Source organism: Oryza glaberrima, chromosome 1 (genome assembly GCF_000147395.1).
Source record: "Oryza glaberrima chromosome 1, OglaRS2, whole genome shotgun sequence".
Classification (NCBI taxonomy): Eukaryota; Viridiplantae; Streptophyta; class Magnoliopsida; order Poales; family Poaceae; genus Oryza; species Oryza glaberrima.
Window position 1 is genome coordinate 9,618,894 of NC_068326.1, and position 13,176 is coordinate 9,632,069.

Below are 13,176 nucleotides of genomic sequence, written 5' to 3' on the forward strand. Positions count from 1 at the left end.
TGTGGACCAGCGTAGTTAGAATGTTGCATCAGTGTGATATATGGCCACTTGAATCATTTGAAGGTCCTTGTACCGTGTGTAAGTTGCACAAGAAAATACGGAAGATAACAACAGATCGATGAGCGTGTAGACTCGTGTAGACTCATCAGACAGTGATTTCGTAATATTAATTAGCTGCATTTCTTAAGGGGGAATTTTTTTTATAGATATATTTAACGTATATTTCATATTATGAACTAGGGAGTGTGTCAATTAATAACAAGGATATCGTATTGGATGGAACTTATTTTTTCTATTTTCTTACATCGATCAGATGGTTTGTATAAATTGGAATAAAATTAATTGAGAATACATATAAAGAAAAAACATATTCCCTTGCAAACATTGTACATCAGATATATCAACTTTTTTTCTATTACAGGGTATATGCGCACACGCATTTGCATGTGTTTAAGATATTTGTGGGCATCAAAATTTAAACCCCAGTGAATGGTATATAATACAACTTGAAAAATATGCGTTTTGATACTTATTCTAGTAGAACATATTCATTATATTATTAAACGAGGGTGGAAAGAGACATTTTGCTCCAAACCATATTAATCAGAGAAAAAAAAAGTAAGATAAAGACCGATAATCATGGTAAGTAAAGACTATAACATTGTATTTATGAAAACATAAGTAAAATTCATATGTCATAACCAATTCTTTTTTTTACTTGAATCCAATTATATTTTTAGGTCTCCTTTGAAATGAGGGATTGTGAAAACATAGAAATAGAAAAAAAAATGCAAAGATAGAGTATCATGTCTGTCGTTGAATTCCTATATGATTTTAAGATCACAGGAAAATTCCAAGACTATTGTTTGGATGATTACATGCATGAAATTACAGGAACTTTATCATTGGAAGGAAAAAAAAACATGATGCAGAACCTCATTTACTTCAAAATTTCTAGTCCATCCGTCCTGAAATATAAGCCTTTAGAATTTGTCTCAAAATATAACAACTTCTCCACCAATATTCTTTTTTCAACCATTTATAATCCTCCACCATTCAATTTTCCCACCTACCTCTACTTCTCCAATCATAACACTCCCCCATTTAATTTTACCAATTTTCTTAATAACCGTGTCGAACTCTAAAAATGTTTATATTCTGGGAAGGATGGAGTATTGAATAGCCCATTCGATAAGAATTTTAGAGAATTTGAGAGAACTATCTATTTATTCCAAAGAAGCGCATTTTTTTCATAGGAAACAAATTCTCCAAAATTCCTCTGGTTTTTGTTTGTTCCAAATGAGCACTAAAGCTTTAAAACTTGTAGAAAAACCCACAAGTTATATCAAGAGCAAAAAGAATCCATCATGCTTGTTCGGATGAACATCTCACAATTATTTGTATTTACAGACTGTATCTGATGATTTTTTTTCGATAAGCTAGCTATAGTGCGGTTATTGCTCGTTACTCTCACAAACGACTTACATAAAGTAACAGAGGTAATAGAAGAAAACTCTAATTTTAAATTGAAGCATTAAGATTTTTTTTTTCATTTTTTTCTCTTAATTAATTACTCCATCCGTCCTAAAATATAAGCATTTTTAGCCGTGTCCAGATTCATAGCTATAAGTTATTATATTTTGGGACGAAGGTAGTACTTAATTAGAATCAAAGTTTTTACATATATATGCGCGAAAATCTCGTCAGCTAGCGTACGTCTAGACTAGACCGCGTAATAACAGCATGAGATTATTGACTAGCACGGTAAAACAAAAGCCACAAAAAAATAAATTCACAAAGCCTGAGATTGTAATTGAAGTCGTCGTCGTGTCGTCCTCCGGCGCCAACTTGATCCCAACTGAAATTGACTTCCTTGACCAAAAACCTCTTCTCTGATCTCTCACGTATACGTGTATATATAGCCACGTGTAATTACCGATCTGCCCCTCCCAGCCCACGTCATGCAGAGCTCGGCCCGGCCCACCTGTCATGCTGACGTAGCACCTGACGAGGCCTGGCCCACCCCTCCTCCGGCTCTCCCGATTGGTCCACGCGCTCACACGAGTTTACACTTATGCCCCTGGGTTTTTTTTATTTTTATTTTCACGGTGCAGTCCAAAGTCCAAGTCCTCGGATCAGCCTTGGGCGAAACTTTGACCCCTAAATTGATAAAGCCCATAGCAATTCTTGCCTTTTTGGAGCGGTGCAACTTTTTGCCATATGGAGCTCAGGCCGCCGCCGCCCAAGCACCACCACCACCGCCGCCGTCGCGGCGGCGGCGGCGAAGACGGCGGGGAGGAGGAGGAGGAGGAGGCTGGCCGCCTGTCGCTGCGCGGCGGCGGCTTCTGGCGGCGCCACGACGGGGAGGAGGAGGAGGAGAAGGGCGGCGGGAGGAGGGGCGAGATCAAGGAGGTGGACTTCTTCTTGGGCGCCAACGGCCGCGACGTCGTCGTGGCCTCCCGGCGGCACGACGACGGCTTCCGCGGGACGACGCATGGCGGCTGCGGCGGCGGCGACGTCAACGTGAGTTCGCCGGCATTGGACTAGAGTAGCTGAAACTTGAGCTCTTGATTGATTGGTTGCTTAATTGATCTGCAGATCGGGCTAGACTTGCTGACCACCACCACCGCCGGCGCGGCGGCGGGTGGTGCGGCGGCCGGCGCCGGCGAGGAGGACACGGGGAAGAATCATAGAGTTAGTTGATTTTGTCGATACCCTTGTGTACTATTCCATTCCTCTTGGTTTTTAATTAAATTAATTGCTTGTTGTAGCTTAAATTATTTGGTGTGATCCCTTGTTGGCTGACACGTATTCTTATCCATGTGATCTAGAAGGAGGCGACGACGGCGGCGGTGGATGTGGAGCTCCGGCGAGTGGTGGAGGAGAACCGGCGGCTGCGGGGGATGCTGGACGAGCTCACCCGGAGCTACAGCGCGCTGTACCATCAGTATCTGCAGGTCACGCAGCAGCAAAACCATCGCCATCCTGATCATCACCTGATTATGAACAACAACAACAACCGGCCTTCACTAGCTCAAGTGAGTACCTTAGCTTCTTGTTCTACATGTTATTATCATCACAAGCATATGCACATAAAAATGTTCCCCTTAATTATCCCGGTAAATGGATGCATGGATGCACCTTGCTTAGATCTTCATTTCTTGATTCCCATTTTGTTTTTTCGGGGCAAGGATTTCTTGATTCCTTGATTGTATTTGCCTTTCCTTAATTATTTTCAAGAATTCTTATTTTGGTAGTTTGTTCCTCTGTTGATCTTTCAGATTCAATTTTAAGGGTATACCTAGCCGGACTTTTTTGTGCACAATTAATGGTGTTATTGGTTTTATCCCCCCCTGGTTTATTATATTTTCTGAATTCTCAATGCACACGTACACATTGGAGATCGAATTGTCTAGTGACAACAATTGGAAGGCATGTGTAGATTTTTCCCCATGATCAAGATCTCTGGTGCAATAATGTACAGGTCACCAAAAGCACACACACCGATGTAAGATCCTGTAGATCAAACGAGCTTATGTCAATGCCTCGGTCTGCTAATTAATTAACTGATTAATCTTATAGAAGCCTGACACTTTGCTTTATCTTATAGAAGCCTGACACTTTCCAAAGCAAATCTTTCCGAACATGATGGAGTAGAATTACTGAATTAGATATTATAAAATGGGCATAGTAGTTACAAACATATATGAGCATGGGCAGAGCATGGCATCAACTCTTGATCACTTGCAAGTATTATAAGCTTCGGGGTAGTATATTACATTATTTCCTCCGAAACTATCGGGATTTTCCCAAATACTACACTGTTTAATCCGTTTTAGGTACTTCCTCCGTTTCACAGTGTAAATCATTCTAGCATTTCTCACATTCATATTGATGTTAATGAATCTAGATATTCATTAACATCAATACGAATATAGGAAATATTAGAATGAATTACATTGTGAAACGGAGGGAGTACTAAATAACTTTGGCTTTCATTAATTGTCCATCCGATTAATCCTTTTTGAACGATAGGCAGGTATACGATTAATCGTCATCACTAATGCTGTAGCTCACAATTAATCGTGTGAACAATGTTCCAAAAGTCTCCAAGCGTTAGATCCCTTCCCAACTGCTTAGCTTTGCTTTGCTTTGCAGAGGACGGACATGTACTGTACAGTGACACACTAACACGAGAGCTAGCTAGCTAGCTAACAAAGCTAATTACTACTGCTACTTATAACTGTAGGAGTAGTAGTTAGCGTGTGCTAATCTCATGCACGTAATTTTCATTTGCCCCTGCTCGCTTTCGCCCTTCCTTTTGACTAAGGAACACACCACGTACTAACTACGTACTTGTTGATCCTACCAAACATCGACGCAGACACACCGGACCGCGGCGACGACGACGGCGACGACGCAGCAATTCCTGGAGCCGCGAGCGTCGTCCACGGCGCAGGCCGCCGCCGACGCGGACATGGCGGCGTCCGACGACGAGGCCGGCCGCGACGGCGACGCGTCGTCCCCTTCGCTGAGCAACGCCGCCGCCGGCGGCGGCGGCGGCAATAAGATGAGGAGGGTTGGTGGTCAAGACGAGACTGCGGCGGCGGCGCCGGCGAGGGAGAACGGCGAGCAGCAGGCGGCGGCTGCGGCCGAGCTGCCGTGCCGGAAACCGAGGGTGTCCGTGCGTGCGCGATCCGAAGCACCAATGGTACGTATACACTAGTAGCAGTAACTATGTTTTGATTGAGATGATCTAGCTATATATATATATCATGCATGCATGTCATGGCAACATTATTTAATTTTCTTTGATTTGAACATTGCCTGCAATTTAATTCATTAATTTGTTGAGTCAAAACAAAATTAAACATGGCCGGTATAGAGTATAGACAACAGAAAGCGATTGATTTTACTTCTAGAAGTGTACACATGAAACAAATTGTTGTTGTTATTGAATTTACAATTGCAATCCAAAAGATGGGACGACGTACGTCGTTGCTAGTTTAATTATTTTGACCTTTTGTTGCTCTTGCATTCAATTAATGATGAGCAACTATTGAACTCCTGCAGATTAGTGATGGGTGCCAATGGAGGAAGTACGGGCAGAAAATGGCAAAGGGGAATCCATGCCCGCGAGCGTACTACCGATGCACAATGGCTATCGGATGCCCAGTCAGGAAGCAGGTAACTAAATTAATATATATGCATTCTCATAATATGCGTTTTCTTGTGTAGCTTTAATTAGCATGGCGCTATATATAAAAACCAGCTGAAATTGGAATTCATATATTTTTTAAAAAAAATTAAAGATGTTGACATAGTAATTATATTGATGTGATCCATTTTTTTGGAACATTGAGACGCAAGTTAAATTTATATTAGTTATATATATCTTCCGTTCGATCTCCCTTTTTTTAAAAAAAAATTGTGGTCGATCTCACTATATTAATGGCGCTCACCACACGCAATCTTCAAAAGGAAAAAGAATTCCTTGGGATTTTCTTACTCCATTAATATGTGTCTTGACTCTTTGTTAACGGATTTCTCATCTTATCGATAAACAAATCGTTAGCTCTCCCCGTCAAAAAAGAAAACAAATTATTAGCTCTGGTTACGTGTTTTCATTGCCCCTCACAAACTATATATCTGCATATCGATCGGTTATTCAAACTGGAAAATATAACAAGCTAGCTAGGGACGTCCTCTTTGACCGGCCGGTTAAGCTTAACCGATCTCACTACATGAAAAACGGATAACTGATTTGATATGTGTTTGCCCGATAACCGATCTCAACACACATGCAAACTGGAGGACCAACTGATTATAAATTGCCTTTAATTTGATCTCCTACGATCTTTGCACTGTCACACACACACACACACACACACACACACACACACACACACACACACACAAAAGTACCTGTTCTCTGACACATATATCGATTAACTAAGCAAGGAATCATGATACTGTTGACTTTCAACACGTCTAGTAAATGATCGTGTAAATATCAATTCATGTTTATACACGTCTATATATATTGAAGAATACTTCCAATAGTCCATATGTACTGATGTGAACTCATGCATCCAGTGAGAATTCAGCATCTCTGCATCCTTCCTTGCATACGCTAGATATGACTCCTATCATTGCATGGACTTGCATATATTTATGTTTCTCCATCTATCCAGCTAGCTGTATACCCATAGCAGTACTCCTACATAATATGCGCACACAAAACTAGCTACGAGCTGTGCACACAATATATATATATGCTGCGAGGAGACACGTATGTTTCCGTTGTTTTCCGTGCTGACATGACGAGATAGAAGACAAGAGGAAAAACTATCAAATCAATTTCCATTGTTTAATACTAGTTCATTTTTGTGAGATATACTCCCTCCGAGCAGATAATACTTGTTATTTTAGACAAGGTTGATGTCAAACTTTAAAATCTTTGGTTACGAATAATTTCTAAAATATTTGTCTTTGAAATATGGTGACTATATATATAGAATAGTCTTAAAAAATACTTTAGTAAAATCATATAGTTGTTAACATATATATACATATTATAATAAAAAATAATGGTCAAAGTTAGTTTTTGAAGACTGTGCCATTATCCAAAACGACAAGTATTATCAACCCGAAGGAGTAGTACGTACGTGGTTATAAAAATAAGATGCCAATGCGTTTTTAAACTTTTTATAATAAGTATCGGATTTGCTAAATGCCTTTAGCAAGAAAAAGGGGAGTGAAATCTTATGGTCTCTGGACCGTTGGGTTCACGCTAAGATGTTGTGTCCGAGATGCTCCTCCTTTAGCTCCAAAGAACTCCTCTTTCTCTGGCGTCAAGGACACCAACTTTGTCATAGTACCTATACGGACTAGAGGTTTGGAATTGGGATAGGGGTAAGAAGAGAGAGTGAGTTGGAAAAAGGGAAGAAAGGGGTATCCTGTCTTGAAGAGATGGCTTCGTGGACAATGGTCAGACCAACGGTGAGCGACGAACACAGGTAGGTGGTAAGGCAGTGGCGCTATACCACCGGAGCAGGGCTGGAGCTGTGGCGGATCCAGGATTTATGTGATGGGTATTCGGAATTCTAAAATAGCAGATATATCGATACCGATTGACACATTGAATGTACGATACATTATTTTGATGCATAATCTTTACTACGAATTGTGCGCATATATAATAAAATATATAGAAACATTTATAATTTCCTATAATCAGCATCAAACATATTTCTATTGATCTAAGTATGAGTGAAGAGTACCAAAGAATTCAGAATTTTTGGAGATTGTATAGCATAGGTCGACAGCTTTATGTAGTAAAAATATTTTGATTTATTGCTAATGAAGGAAAACACTCATAAACCACGAAGAAACTAGTAGCTAGCAAAGGAATATAACTTATTTCCGTAGGACAATTGATATCAATTAGACAACAACATGTAGAGAAAAACAACTGAGTGGGCAATATATAGATGTATATACAATTTGCAAAGATAACTATTTCCTCCGTTTCATAATGTAAGACTTTCTAGCAGTGTCCACATTCATATAGATGTTAACGAATCTAGACACAAAATCTTACGTTATGAAACGGATGAAGTAGGCATTAAAGTAATTGCTTATTAATTGCCACAACCAAAATGTAAACAAGAAAATTAAATTAGCATGAATACATTTGGCAGCTTTTATAGGTCGTAGACTGCCCTCACAAAGGGACACAAGTCTTTATTGCACACTTTGTCCTCACTCGTGTACACTCAAAAAGAATTTGCCCATCCCGAAACACTTTGTCCTCACTCGTGTACACTCAAAAAGAATTTCCCGATCGGTCACCCATCCCGAAATTGCTCTAGGCCAAGCACGCTTAACCTCATAGTTCTTTCGCGATCAGCTTCCGGAAAAAAAGTTGCAACTTGTTGATATGAGTATCCTATCAATCCTATTAAGCCCTGTGCTAGGATGTTACAATATATTACAAAAGAAAGGGAGGGACTAGGAAGACTATTGATCTTGTTGGGCTGAGGAGAGCTAGAAAAGGGTGGAATTGAATTGTTAGGGTATAAATATCACAAATCTAGATAGACTATGGTGGTACATATATATTATGGTCAATATATATTAGGTTTGTGTCCAAAATTCATGGGTATTCAGCTGAATACTCATGAATTATGTGGGATCCGCCCCTGGGCTGGAGGAGGGCAATGGACGAGTCGGCAGAGTGATTAAGAGGCGGGGCAGTGGTGATGTCTCCGTTGGTGGTGAGCCGCCAAAGAAAAGGGTGGTGGGGCACCTCGTCACCGCTCGGTTGAGGAGGAGCAGGACGACATGGCGTTGATGGTCCGGTTGACGCCTTTTGGTTTTGTCAATGTTAAGGGGCAACCCGCTGGGCGGGGGAGGTGGCGGCGATGGTTGAGGAGATGGTGACGCCACGACTTGCGAGAGGAACTAGGGGAGGAGAGAAAATATGATTAGAGTGGTAACTGGTACTATAGCTACATGAATTCTTGGTGTGATCTAGACCATCTAAATGTAGCTAATTAAGATGAGATAGGCAGATCAGGAAGTATTTAACATTTGAGAAACGAGAACCCTCAAACTATATATGAAAACCAACTTCCGAAAGGAGTCTAATATACTTGCCTTAATTAATTACTCCATCCGTTCCAGGTTATAAGACGTTTTGACTTTGGAAGTTAAACTGTTTCAAGTTTGTCTAATTTTATAGACAAATATAGCAATATTTATAATACTAAATTAGTGTCATCAAATCAATAATTAAATATATTTTCACAATAAATTTATCTTGGGTAAAAAATGTTACTACTTTTTTTTATAAACTTGGTCAAACTTAAAGCAATTATAACCTAAATCGGAGGGAGTACATAGTTACATGATTGCATGCGGCCGGTGATGCGGTGCCCGATGCTGCATGCATGTATTTGCCTTCATTAGTGCATGCGAGAAAGATGCATGTAACTAGCGCACACATTGGTAAGTAGCACAGTAATTGACATGGGAGTGGATTCTAAGAGCAGGTACAATAAGACGGTAGATGCTGGCGATAGGACGACCATGTCAGCGTTGATGCTTAGCTAGAGGTGAAAAAGGTGGTGAGAGAGATTAACGGGCGACTAATTAGGGCAAGTGCTATGGTAGATGTGACTACCACCTCTAAATTTATCTATTTTATTCACTCATGAACTAAGAGGCAACCCATACAATGTATCACCTCTAACACACAAATACCAATATCTCTAATACTCTCACACACTTCTTGAAATTTGTGTGAAGGTTGCCTCTTGATTTAGGGGTGGTTCATCTTCTCTCTCTCCACTTCTCTCCTCCACCTCATCACCCAATCCAATGTGGCATTCTTAGGGGCAACATATGAGATATTATAGTACTTGCCCTTAGTCGCTAGCTGCTCACACTATCCAAGGCAAAGTATTTAACTGCTGTTGGCTGCATGCTATGGCAACGCAAGAAGCTGGGTGGGGTCACCTCATTCTACCGCATGCATTTGTTCATGGTTGATGGGAACTGTGTAGCAATAGAAGATAGTAGATATCTATTGTATGCACTAGCTATTAGCACTAACTATAATTTGCTGATGTGGTTATTTTTGTAGCCTTTAGCTAGCTATTTACTATTGACCTTGCTCTAATCCTCCAGGGGATTTTCTTTTAAATTCGATGCATGCAATTAGTTGTGAAAAATTGTGAAAAAAAATTGATAAATTAGAGTATAGTGATATGTACTAATCCAAAAATCAAATTTAAATTAGACCTACACATCGAGAAAAAAAAAGATAAATTCAGATACGAATAGTACGCTACTATTTATATATTAAGTGCATATATCATCTGTGTGCAGGTGCAACGGTGCGCCGAGGACAAGACCGTGCTGATCACCACCTACGAGGGCAACCACAACCACCAGCTGCCGCCGGCGGCCACCACCATGGCCAACACCACCTCCGCCGCCGCGGCCATGCTCCTCTCCGGCCCGGCTGCCAGCCGCGACGGCGCCGCCGCCGCCCTGCTCGGCCACCACCACCACCACCACCCGGCGGCGATGTTCCACCAGTCCTTCCCCTACGCCTCCACCATGGCCACGCTCTCCGCCTCCGCGCCGTTCCCCACCATCACCCTCGACCTCACGCAGACGCCTGCCGGAGGCGCCGGCGCCGCCAGCCTGCTGCACGCGCTCCACCGCCCGCCGGTCATCCACCCTGGTGCGGCTGCCCAGGCGATGCCGTTCGCCGTGCCGCCGCAGCTGGCGATGTACCTCCCGCAGCAGAGGGCGGCGGCCGCGGGGCTGGGCGGCGCCGGCGCCGCCAGGCAGCCGTCGGTGATGGAGACGGTGACCGCCGCGCTCGCCGCCGACCCAAACTTCACGACGGCGTTGGCGGCCGCCATCTCGTCCGTCGTGGCGGGAGGGGCTCATCATCAGGCTCTGTCCACCACACCCCGTGGCAGCGCCGCCGGCGCCGGAGACGGCAACGGAAACGGGAGCTCCGCCGCGGCCGTCGCCACCGGCGCCGCCTCGCCGGCGGCGACGGCCGGGGCACCTGCGGCGTCCGGATCACCTCCTCGGCTCGCGACGCAGTCCTGCACCACGTCGAATTGATCGATCACAGAGACATACGTGACATATACCATATACTAGTATGAATCATTCATGCGTGCACGCATGCGTGCATGACGCCCACACATACTTGACATACATACCGTTTTTTGTTTTGAGATTTGAGATCGATACATATACTTCTTGTATTATGTACAGTAAAACGTATGGAGTAAATAGTAGTTACTAGTAGATGAATTGATTATATACACACAGAGTTACTGAGAAATTAATTAATATCACTGTCTTAGTGTCTTTATTAATTAGGTTTATTTCATTCATATTGGGGAATTTCCTACAACATGCTACAAGCATTGCTGTACGGTACTGACATAACCGACTGAGATGCAAACGTTGTTTAGTGGACTGGGCCAGCTCAGTTTTCGGCCCACTACGAACGCAAATATGCGTCCAACTGATCAAATTAATTAACATGGACGCCGTTGATTTCGATCCATGATCTCCCTTAGGCTTTGTTGGGGGACATTACTACACCAGCGGGCGGACGGATGGAAGGCACCGCCGAGATCGAGACGCGATGAATCCTCTTCTCATTTTAAAGTCCAAATAGACCCCCCAAACTTTTGGTTGAATTTCGTCTACCACCGTGAACTCTAAAACCGGACATGCAACCCCGTAAACTTTGTCATACCATCCATATTATCCTCTAAGATGGTTTTGTGAATTTTGAAAGCTTGAACGAACAATTTTCAATAACTAATATAACATATTTGCATATTATCAATTACAAGTAATCAATTTATTCGTATACAGTGATATTATAATATTATTATGTTGGCATTTATTTGAAAATGAGAGCTAATAAGGAGAAAAAGAAAGACTTAAATCAAAATTTTAATATATGTGCCTAAAGTGTATGACATGTGATCAAACTCATCTAACTTATATACAAATTAGATAAAATCACTATGCAAAACCATCTTAGGGGTTATATAAACAGTATTGTACGTAAAGTTTAGGGGGTTGAACATCTGATTTCAAAATTCAGGGTGCTAGATAGACTTCCATATAAAGTTTAGGGGTTATTTGGACTTTTTCCTTTTTCAAATAAAACCGACCGAAAGGGAGCTAGGCGGCCGCACCAAATGCTGGAAGTCCAGGTCTGGTCGGGGTTACAAACGGCGTCCACACCTGGACGCTACAATAGCCAGCATCCATCCTATAATTAAAATTTTCATATATGATTTACTACATATTTGTAATTAATGGGTTATTAATTATCTCTAATAATATAAAAAGTACCCGTTCATCAAACACAATCTCTTCTTCCATTCGCCCAGCTGAAAGTTCGTTCTCCTGCGCCTGATTTGCATTCAAGAGACTTCATTGCCCTGTCTTGTCAAACCCAACCTCTAGCCGCACCCGTATCCAATGGCATTCACTCTCCACGTCTCAAATCTCCTTTCCGCCCTCCCTTGCCCTTGCCCGCCTTTACTTGGCTTAACTCCCCTAAACCTACCGCTCACTCCTTTCAAGCTACTCTTCTTGCCCACCCAACTCCCAGTCTTTTTCCTCCTCGCCCTCAACCCTCGAAAACCAAAACCACTCGCCCCAAGCCCATGCTGGATCGCTGCTTCCGTTATCTTGCTCGTGACCACTAAGTCAAGAAGTGCAGAGACTCGTTGATCTGCGCTGCTTGCTGCCTCTCCGGGCACCGACAAGACTCCTACCGATCTTCTGTAGGCTCAAACTCCACTCCCAGACAACCACCTTCCTTCCCCAGCCTCCGCTCGTGCCACCTAGCATCCTTTGCCGCTCATTGGGTGCGCAAAACCTCCTCCCAAAAACCCCACAAAACCTCGCTTCCCCACTGCCCCAGGGGCGGAGGTAGAGTATGGGAGGGGAGTACCCAGGAACCTGGTCAAGAAATATTTTTAGCTATACATCACCTATTTTCACCATATGTACACCTCTCTCAATACAAATTTAGACACCCGCATCAACTTAAACTTGATCTAAAATAGAGTAAATCAAGCAAGAGGCACCCTCCTCCATTTTGTTCTAGCTCCGCCCCTGCACTGCCCCTTACCCTAGCTCCACCAAAACCCTAATGGCGGACAAGGCAGTGACTGCATCAGATATGGCGGTGATCCCTCTGGAAGTGGTCATTGGTCTGCTTGAAGCCAGCCTGGCCAGGGGCTCCCCCCCCCCCCCAGCTGCTGACAGCCTGTCTGCTGCTGCTGGTGCGACGGCTGAACTCACCTCGGCTGTCCCCATCCCCGTGCCTTCTACTGCTAAAGCCCTAGCGCGTCGGCTGATGGTTTGACGACCGATCTCCCCACTGGCTCTTCCCAGCTGGGGGATTTGCCTGTCGTGCCTGCCTCTCTGACAGCCTCTCAGGGTCTGGTCGGGGAAGGGGCTCCGCTGGCCTTGGTCCCGGAAAGAGACCTTGTGCCCTTCGCTTCTCCTCCTCCGCTAGAACACCAGAACTCCTCCACTTACAGGCGTAAAAACAAGGGCATTCTTTCCATTGTGGGTGCCAACCCCTCTCTCCTGGAGCACGTGCCT

The 13,176-nt window shown here is 43.3% G+C and overlaps 1 protein-coding gene across 2 annotated transcripts; it reads left to right on the plus strand.

Annotated features, from left to right (window-relative positions):
* The first annotated feature begins 2,203 nt into the window (after positions 1 to 2,203).
* LOC127767216 (transcription factor WRKY5-like) lies at positions 2,204 to 10,871 on the plus strand. Of its 2 annotated transcripts, none has more exons than XM_052292485.1 (6): positions 2,204 to 2,523; positions 2,599 to 2,694; positions 2,832 to 3,038; positions 4,385 to 4,711; positions 5,074 to 5,187; positions 9,895 to 10,871. In XM_052292485.1, exons 1-6 carry the CDS (start codon positions 2,221 to 2,223, stop codon positions 10,648 to 10,650), a joined length of 1,803 nt encoding a protein of 600 aa, XP_052148445.1. In that variant the 5' UTR covers positions 2,204 to 2,220; the 3' UTR covers positions 10,651 to 10,871. The 2 variants fall into 2 exon arrangements, with proteins under 2 accessions (XP_052148445.1, XP_052148452.1); XM_052292492.1 differs by having other exon boundaries at positions 2,835 to 3,038.
* The last annotated feature ends 2,305 nt before the right edge of the window (positions 10,872 to 13,176 follow it).